The sequence below is a fragment of the Bidens hawaiensis genome, unplaced genomic scaffold (genome assembly GCF_021521415.1).
Source record: "Bidens hawaiensis isolate Kalapana, Puna unplaced genomic scaffold, B.hawaiensis_p1.1 tig00061071_1, whole genome shotgun sequence".
Lineage (NCBI taxonomy): Eukaryota > Viridiplantae > Streptophyta > Magnoliopsida > Asterales > Asteraceae > Bidens > Bidens hawaiensis.
The window spans coordinates 61,101-71,360 of NW_027500993.1; the positions used below are offsets into that span (position 1 = coordinate 61,101).

At 33.8% G+C, this 10,260-nt stretch overlaps 2 protein-coding genes across 2 annotated transcripts; both read left to right on the forward strand.

The window, feature by feature from the left end:
* Positions 1-1,701: 1,701 nt before the first annotated feature.
* On the forward strand, positions 1,702-5,992 carry LOC143603244 (putative WRKY transcription factor 20). Its single transcript, XM_077080100.1, has 6 exons — positions 1,702-2,056; positions 2,914-3,108; positions 3,562-4,057; positions 4,486-4,615; positions 4,702-4,860; positions 5,619-5,992. The coding sequence occupies exons 1-6, from the start codon at positions 1,838-1,840 to the stop codon at positions 5,854-5,856; spliced, it is 1,437 nt and encodes a 478-aa protein (XP_076936215.1). The 5' UTR covers positions 1,702-1,837; the 3' UTR covers positions 5,857-5,992.
* A 1,143-nt stretch (positions 5,993-7,135) lies between these two features.
* On the forward strand, positions 7,136-8,401 carry LOC143603247 (uncharacterized). The gene is made up of 2 exons (XM_077080102.1): positions 7,136-7,555; positions 7,777-8,401. Exons 1-2 carry the CDS (start codon positions 7,330-7,332, stop codon positions 8,235-8,237), a joined length of 687 nt encoding a protein of 228 aa, XP_076936217.1. The 5' UTR covers positions 7,136-7,329; the 3' UTR covers positions 8,238-8,401.
* Positions 8,402-10,260: the final 1,859 nt, after the last annotated feature.

Consider the following 10,260-nt stretch of genomic DNA (forward strand, 5'->3'; position numbering starts at 1 on the left):
AACGATTCACCAGCATATCGCTGACGTATTTTTCCCACAATACAGGAAAGCAAGTACAGCACAGATAGCAAGGAATTAGAGTCATCCATGAAGATAGATACTAGCAAGTGGAGATGGCTTGGTTTTTATTAATAAAATATTGTGAACAAAAATAAACAAGGTTTGTAAATCAATTATTTGGATATTTATGATCCAAAGAGATTTTTCAAAATAAATTAATATGTTATTTCAATCAAAGACTTCCGCTAGTAACCCGCAACTCTGATATATTTTTGAAACAAGTACCAACTACGGGTGTCACACCTAGGCCCTTAGTCGGGGTGTGACGTTGCATTCACATTGCCACTAATCATGAGATTAGTGTGAATTTAAAATGTTGGATGTTAATAAAATACCCATGAAGGCTTCCCTTCATGAACTATGTGATTTGTAATTAGGAGCTGTATGAGTCGAAACAAGAGTTTTTCCTTTCTTCTTTGATGAAGCTATTATTTGAGGGGAAAGGAAAACTATTGATGCTTAGCTGACAATGTGATTGGTAATTAAAAAGAAATTCAATCTTGATAACAGCTTATGATTTCGGTGATCGTGTTCAGCAAGCTTCAATGACATTGTGCAAGTTTACATATTATAAATAGGAATAACCTGCTTCACATATATGCCAGGTCCTGTAATGTGATTGTAAACAATCTCTAAATCCGTACTAATACAAAGTTAACAGTCCGCATACGCTGATCATTAATCTTTATATCAATAAAAATGCATGTCAATTGTCATTTCCTGCAAAAAGATGTTGGTCATAGAATCCGCTAACAGCAGAGACAAGAGTAAAATAGATTTTATGAACTTACAAATGTCAGGCTATCGAAGAATTCAACATTTTGTTTTGAACCACAACCATGAACCTTGTTCCCTAAACTCTTAAAACTTGGGTAATCTTTACAAAGTGCAAATACAATTTTATGAAAATAGGTTAACGAAAACAAAAAAAGAATGAAAAAACTGGATCTGGTTTTTTCTATTGGAGCGGGTTAAACCGAATGAGATACCATTTTATGAAAATAGGTTACAATGGGTGAAAATGGCAAAAAAGATGACAAGTGACATCTTGAAGTACTTATTTATTAGGATAGATAGATATGGATAATGTAAACGGGAAATTGGATTTGATTAGGAATTTAGGGTTTATATCTAAATTGAAATTGATTAGAGATTTAAGGGTTATGTGAAAATTGAAATTAATGGGTTTATTAAAATTAGGGAACTTGGAAGATGAAACGGCAAAATATTTATAGCAATCTTTTTAAACGAAAATTCTAAGAAAACAATGATATTGGTCCAACACCAAGCTAAAAAAAATTATTGTATGAAATACGATAAGAAAAAATTTCGGTTATTGTATGAAAAAAATACGGTTATTTTATGAAATATGGCAAAAAAATCCGTTTATATTACATGAAATACGGTAAAAAGGATTTTTTAAATATTACTTCTGAGATTTTGGTCTAAATTTGCCACTAGCTCTTTAGGGCGTTTTTATGGGTTGACAACACCTACTACGCAAGGAGGCATAGCCTTGTTCCATTAACGTCCAAACTTTGATAGCGAAAACAAAACTTTAAAAAAGACAAAGGACCATTTAGTCATTTCAATAATCTAAACACATAAGCAATCACGTCGTCCATTTGCCTGACCAAACGAGACAAACAAGTTACCGTAAGTCAACACTCTTACCTGTCAATGACGGAACTACCCCCGTTACTTTCTCTCTCTTCACCATAACCCAAAACAAACAAAACTGGATCACAATAATAATAATAATAATAATTTTTCCTCCATGGATGACCTTCACTCCACCACCACCAATGCCGTCACCTCCGGCCACCAGCCACACGCCGGAGATTCCGCCGGAATCAGATCCGCCACCTCCGGCGCCAAATACAAGCTCATGTCGCCAGCTAAACTCCCTATCTCACGTTCCGCTTACGTCACCGTACCTCCCGGTCTCAGCCCTAGCTCGTTCATCGAATCGCCGGTGCTGTTGACTAACATTAAGGTATAATTATTAATTCGTTTAATTTCACTGGTGAATTTAAGTAATTAAGTTATTTAACCCTAGGTATGATTGCCATGTCAGCAGTTAAACAGAATGTATCGATTTGGTAATTGCGATTTGTTTCAGTATTTCTTGAATCTGCTTGTTATGATTGCCACGTCAGCAGTTGAACTGAATATATGGATTTGGAAATTGTAGTTTGTTTCAGTAATTGTTGTATCTGTGTAATGATTGCCACGTCAGCAATGAAACAGTGGAGAATTTTGGTTGATTTTATTGATTTGAAATGAGTCTCAGTGTCAATGAAATGAGCTTTATGTAAAGTGTGATTTGTTTGAGATTCTTATTTAGATGCGAAATGCCGAAACATGTGTTTTGTTTATTGATTATATATGAGTCATTTGGAAGTGCTCATTAGAGGAATATATTACAATTTATATGCCTTATGTGTGCATTTGGGACCGTTGTATTCTGATGCTTTTAATCATGTTGTTTCCCATCAGTTTCTTCTTTAATCTTTGTGCAAATGCGGCTTCACATTGCCCGTTGTTTTTAATATGAACTAGCTAGCTGTGTTTCTTGATACTTTTCATACTCCGTTGTCGTATTCGTTTAACCGAATATGAATATTCCTTTTCCATTGGTGCACTTTGCAATGCTTCCCTCGTTGACTTGCCTGTTTAAGGTAAATTCCAGAGTAATGGAATCTAGACTATTATGAGTTGTGCACTATAAGGTTCTTGTTTTCAGCTAGTGTGAATAGATCGCAACCGAATAAGGGGTCAATCATAATTTAATAAACAATTATGAGGCGTATTGATGACGAGCCTATAAAGTTTCCTTTTTTTAATTTATAGGCTGAGCCTTCTCCAACCACGGGTTCTTTCTTTAAGTCTCCACTGATGCAAAGATCAATTGCCACCGCTGCTTTCCCTTTAGAGGGAAATTCTTCTACCAGAAAGACATTGGATGATAGTAACTCTGGATTCTTTGAGTTTAGACCACACACCAATACTACAGCAGCTCAACAGTTTTCTTCTGCAGGATTTCAGGTATGGCCTTCATCTTTTCTTGTTAGGGTTAAGGGAGCTTGAGATAACATGTTTTTATGCTGTTTTGGAAGTTGATCTTTGTTTATGAATTATGAATTGTGCTTTTTGGTAAATTATGTGAGTATATGTTTTTGTGTCTTGTGTTATATTTTGCCATTTATCTCTTTTCATTTTATACTGGTCAAGTCTTTGTTTATTTTACCATCTTTAGTGGATTTTGTAAACTACATACCACAATTTCACAATCCAGTCGACTGATAAAGAGTCATTTATCCTTTCCAATATGTCTGTTTGAGTTAAGAAATGCAATAGAATGATGTACTACTTTGACAATAGAATGAGTGCCTAACTGTTATCCTTTTTTGTTCATTTCTTTATCATATAAAGTTTTATCCTTTTGTGTGTAAAAACTTTACTGTGCGAAATAGATTTATAATTCTGGTTGTATGAAAGGTTTCTGCAGGTTCCAACTTTCAGCGAGGTGAACCAAGTGGGCAATATCATAACCAAAATCATAATCAAATTCAAAGCGAGCTGCGATCGTATGCATCTCCATCTACAACTAGCTGGGAGATGCAATCACCAAAAGAACAATATCATACTTACAAGCCTCACGAGGAAACAAATGGACTGGGGAAGCCTAAAGATCATGGACCCACTATCCAAGTTGACAGGTCATCAGATGATGGATATAATTGGCGAAAATATGGGCAGAAAGTTGTGAAAGGAAGTGAACATCCAAGAAGCTATTACAAGTGTACACATCCTAACTGTGAGGTGAAAAAGATTTTTGAACGCTCTTATACTACTGGCCAAATAACAGAGATTGTGTATAAAGGCACTCATGATCATCCGAAACCTCAACCTAGCCGCCGATTTAGTGCTGGTGCTCTTATGTCTATACAGGAGGAAAAACCTGATAAACTTCAATATCAAACTTATCAAGCAGGTAATTTTGAGCAGTTTTGACCCATTTACTTATGAAAGGATCAATTTGAGTTGTTTTTTTAATATGAATTGGGGGTTTCAAGTAGGCCAAATAAAAACTAGCTGAAAGGGGATGGGTCAAATGGGGCGCATGGGTTGAAAGCCACTCAAATTTCTTTTTCTATTGCATATGATATTCTAAATTGTCTTATTCTAGGTTTAGATTATTCTTGTATAATATTGTTTTATACCAAGTTTTTTTGGGCTAACTCAATCGGCCTGGCCCCTTTTAAATTATATCAAAGTTGACCCGCTGAATTTCTGACCCATGACACAACATGCAATGAGCCAATGACCCATTTTCACTTTCCATGATTGTAGATTTGTATTGGTCAGGAATTAAGTATGTGTTTCTAATCTCATTTATTTCGTTTACTATTGTTATTGAAGGTTCTGCAAATACTGGCCAGAATCCTAACTTAGATGCGAGTGGAACCCCACTGCAATCTCCTAGACAAGAGAATCAAGACAGTATAGATGAGGTTGATGAAGACGATGACGACCCATATTCAAAAAAGAGGTGATAAGTTGGATAATACTTTTATATTTTAATATTTTTGGTTGCACTAAATGCTAATATTGAGTAACTTTAAATTGCGTGATCAGGCGAACAGAGTTTGGTACCCTTGATATAATTCCAGTGGTTAAGCCTATCCGTGAGCCACGCGTAGTAGTCCAAACCACTAGTGAGGTTGATATCTTGGATGATGGATACCGCTGGCGTAAATATGGCCAGAAAGTTGTGCGGGGGAATCCTAATCCTAGGTACGTATTCATTTCACAATCAAATAAAAAAAAAATAAAACGCTTTTCATTTAGTTCATTTAGTAGGTGTTTTAGACTTTAATTTATTAAGCATCTATTTAAATCTAATATAGAAGGTCTAAAATTTAGCAATCTCATAAGAACATGATGCTAAATTTTCTTTTACCTTTTTATACACAAGGATTTCCCTTCTTTTCCTAATAAAGTTAACTTCATTTATATTACTGAACTAAGGTTAGAAACTTACACATATTGAATAAAGGAAATACAGAATAGTTAGTAATGAAGATTTAAGAATGATAAAATGATATTTAGGATAAAGTATGATTTTTTTACTATTGCTTTTTTAATTAAATTTTTTAAATTAAGAAAAAGAAAACAAAGGGGTTACATAAGAGAAACAGGAAAAAGAATCTTGGGCTCACAGAATTGTGAAATGTGGGGCGACCAGCTACTTATTTATTAGGTACAAAAAGATAAAGGAATGGAATAAAAAAATTAGAATGTCTTGTACATTCCTTTTGAACATGCATGTTACATGTTTATAATATATCTGAATGGAAAAGAAGTCGTTGATCAAAATAATAATTATCATATAGTAGATAAAATAATGATTTATGATTAAAAAAGTTATCAGAAACTTTTTATTACTTTGGACAACCAGAAATATTGAAAGGGTAAAGAGTAGTTTTGCTTTATTAGAAGTCCTATTTGTTTAAAGCTACTCTTTAAGTAACTTATCTTGAGATATTATGCAGGAGTTATTACAAGTGCACAAGTGTTGGATGTACAGTAAGAAAACATGTAGAGCGAGCATCACATGATCCTAAAGCCGTCATAACCGCATACGAAGGAAAACACAATCATGATGTACCTGCTGTGAAAAATAATAACCATGATCTTACAGGGTCGAGAAATCAACAGTCTAGATTAGAGGAGAACAATACTCTCTGCCTCGATCTTGTAGTCGGTAACAGACTCCCTGAACAACCATAAGTACACGTCTCAAATTCAAATTTCAGAAAAGTTGTTCACTGGAATAATGTATACGGGTCTAGAGAGAATGAAGCTGTAGGCTGCAACAATGACCATACTACCCTTACCCATTCTCCTAACCCATACCCGCAAAGTCTTGGAAGAATCTTTATGGGTCCGTAGAATTAGAAGAAACAAAATAAAACAAGGCAGCTGCTTTTGCCATGTGGCAACGCGCAACAGGTTAAAAGGTGCATGAATTACAAATTTGTCACAAGTTGGTAAAAAATTATCAGCAGACGCAACACTAGTTCGTCTTTCTTTTGTACTTTTGCCTTAATGTTAGCTGCAGAGTAGGTGTTTGGGAGAAAAGAGGTGAGATGATGTAATTTAGATTTGAATGTAATAGGGTGGGTATAGTTGGTTGAATGGGGGTGTTTTAAAGATTTTGCTAGTCTTTGTGTTGGGAAGTGAATATTTGTATTAAATAAAGTATGTATGCATGTATATTGTGTTGGTTGTAGGGCGTCTTTGTTCTTGTTTTACAGTTGCAGTTGCAACCATAAATTTTCTCAAGGGTGTTATCATAATATTAATTTTGTATTCTTTCATCCACAGGGAACTCATATTAATATGAGGCTATATGATATAAAATTTTTATCCAGTAAATATCCTGGAGTATATAAACTTGGCCAACTTTCTTAAAAAGTAAAATTGATATGCGAAAAAAATGTAGATATTTGATAGTGCATAAAAACTAAGTAAAACTGGGGTTGAGTAGAAATTTCAGTATAACTGTAATGACACATGATAAGATGAAGTGGACTATGCAAGAAAGCCAAGAAACACTATGTGACATGTATGGTATATGTACAGATTGATTATTCTGTGATTTTGTCGTTTATTATTATGTAGAAAAGTTAAAAAGTGAATTTGATGGTACTTGAATGCTACCAAGTAGAAATCAATGCTTATATCCATCCAAATTGGCAAGGGACCCCCTTAACCATCAACGTATTTTATTATTTAATTTTGTTGTATTATTAGTGTGGGAAAAAATATTTTTTTTGGCATGAGAATGAATTTTTGACACATGAGTTCAATTAATGTGTCTGAAACCTAAGATAATTAGTGTGAAAAATGACTATAAAACAATCATCCCATTGAACATTTATGAGTAAAAAAGTGATGGTTAGGAAAATATATTTAAAGACTGAAAAGAAAAAACAAATAAAGCATTGTAATTTAGAGTCTTCTATTGGACAATTCGGTGTTTCCAAAGGGAACAACTCGTCAACTTATGGCACTATGTATGAGCTCACAATCACCTTCAATGCCATTCAATGCTCTAAATGCATACAAAACCATTGCAATCATTCTGCCTTTCGTCTCTTCTGTGAGCAATGTGCCACGTTAACTTATGGTCCTTCGACCTCCACCCAAACCCATCTAAGACACGCTTTATTCGCTAACTAGTAAGGTCGTCTTGCAACAATGCCATTCAATTCGACTAGTGCACTAACTCCAGTTGAATCACAAGAAGGTGGAGTAATGCATGCATTTTGTGCGTTTTGGAGAGGGAATGTGAATTGTCAAGGCAAGCGGACGGATGTGACTCGAGGAAATGAAAGGCGTGCCACTCATGGAACCCACACTCAAAGAAGAAATTCACAAGATAATGAAGAATACTCTCACCACCACACAAGAAATTGCTTTCCTGGTATGTCATCTTCTTAAGAGTGGATGATTTTATTTTCTAGCACACTTAGTTTCCTCATTAATAATTTTTAAATAGTTAATTCACCCGTAAGCCTTACTTATCGTAACTTGATAACCAACAATATTTTACTGAAGCGACGTAGGATGTTGTATGTATTTACATACTATTTTGACCACTTTTAACTAAATATTATGTTATAACCTAAACCAACCTGTTTATAGGTAAAACAATACTAGCGATCGGAGACCCATCAAGAAATGTGATCGAGATGATATTCAGATCAACAACAACCGACACGAAAAAATATTCAATAAAAATAAAACAAGTGCTTAAGCTGAATAATTCAAAAGAAACGCTAGAAAGATTTGAAAAATTCAGGGAGGAGGTCAAGAACAAAGCTTGTGATCATCAGAACAAGCATCCAAGAAACATAGTGGACGGTAACGAGAAGTTAATGTTTTATGGAACAAAACTTACACATTCCAAGAGATTTGGGATGTCTAAGCTATGCAAAGACAACATTTGCAGCATAATTAACGCGGGTTCTTATGATCCAAAGAAGAAAACAGGAATTTGGTTAACCACAAAAAGTCAAGATGTTATAATTGCTAATGCAAATGTGGAGATGATGAAAGGAGAGATGGCTATCGTGGTTTGTCGAGTTATTTCAGACGAATTATGAATGACACTGATGAAGATGAGTATGATTCTATTGAAGGAGTAAGGCCAAACTACTTGTTTGTAAAAGACCCAAGTGCTATACTACCTTGCTTTGTTATAATTTTGAAATGTAGGTACTTTCGCTGACAATTTGTTTTAAATCCCTGCAAAAAGTGTGGAAAATTTTCATATATGAGATTTTAATTAATAACTTATGATCCACTTTCTTCTTGATGAAAGTTTCAAATGACATCCAAATGGAGTTATGAATGAAGATAACAGATGCGTTTAAACCTAAGTTAATGAATGAGATATTGACGCTCGAAATAGAACGTGAAAGTTTTTCACATGTGAATAAACCTGAGAGGACAACTCTTTAGCATTTTATTCTGTTTCACAAAACAAAAGTCCGAACCCTCTTGTTAGGGTATGCAACGCCTACAGCTATCTTGTTATTTCGGAGTAATGAACTACTCTATGACACGATTACTACTTCTCTAGTTGTTGTACCTTGGAAGACAAAACAAATATCTTTAAGTGTGTTTTAAGGAACTATGTTAAATATGCGCTCTTAGCAAAAATCCCAAGTATACATATTTAATTCAATTCTTGCAGCAGTGTTAAATATTTTAGTCTTGTTTGTTGGTCTATTCGGCCTACATCACACCCTTCCCGTACCTACCGGTAGCTTCACTATGGATGTGATTTACTGGATATGATTGTCGTCTTTACTTGTTGTATGTATTGAAATTTGGATACATGTTATTGAAATATGTTTTTGGCATTGTATTTTTTCTTTATAAAATAGAAGAGGTTATTTTGGTCGGTCCAACAATTTCTCTACCTATTACTATATGATCTCTTAAACATTCAGATTACCGTTTAGCAGATAATTTTGTTTTGTTAAAGCAGAAACAAATACACAAGTCATATTCAACCTTTTTTTTTTAATAAAAAAATTATCTGTTACAAATTCTCCACACCCCCCCCCCCCTTCAGACTCGGCCCACGTAAATTCATCCTTTGGGTCTGACCCAATTTTAAAACTATTTTGTTTTGCTTTTAACATTTTATAAAAGAACATTTTAATTTCCTCAATCCATCTCACTATAATTTAATTAAAAGTAACATTTTTCTCTAGAGTTTATCTACTTTTTAAAAACCTTCTACATCCAATTCTTTATTTCTATATTTATCTTACTCACAAACACTTATTTTATTGATTTTCCTATTTTTTATACCGTCACAACAAGTTATAGAGGGTTGAATATAAGCATCTAAATGGAGGGGTTATATTTTAGTTTTCTATTATAGAGAATCCAATGTGATAGAGTTTTAGTTGTTTTCTTTGCCTTTTCTTCTATGGAATATAGAAAATATGGATATAGAGGTTCCAATATGTATGCTCTAATATTTCTGATTATATAAGTCTTCGTTTTCCTCAAGTTATTATTCAAGTGAATAAATTAAATAAAAACGTTCAAAATGAACAGAATTTTCATATCTCACTTGCTTCGGGCTTCAAATAGTAACTCCCCCCCCCCCCCCCCCCCGAAAAGTGGCTTCATATAGTAACTATATTTCTTACTTATATTAATATTATTGTACATATTTAGTAGATGTTTTATAAAATTTTCACCCGCTAAATAAAATCTTGCAACCTGAACATGATAAATGTGTCAAACAGGTTGACGGGCTGTAGTTAAGCATAACAAAACTAGTCCTATATACACTATATTTTATAATTAATGAGCCCAAAAGTTTATATTCAACATGTTAATGAAATTTGCCAAGAATTCTTATTACTTACAAGTTTTCCTTGGCTATCATTGCCAGAAACAATTAATAAGAAATACTTAATATTTACTAATAAAAGTTTTTATGAATAGTAAATTATTTTAATTAACGTGTACAAAAACTAAATTACATTCGTTTAACTAAGATTCTAGTTGTTGTATTTAATATAGCAAAATGTAAATCTAGATAACAATAACGTACTAGAGGCTAGAGCTGCTTACAACTCCTGAACCATTTCTAGTGATGCA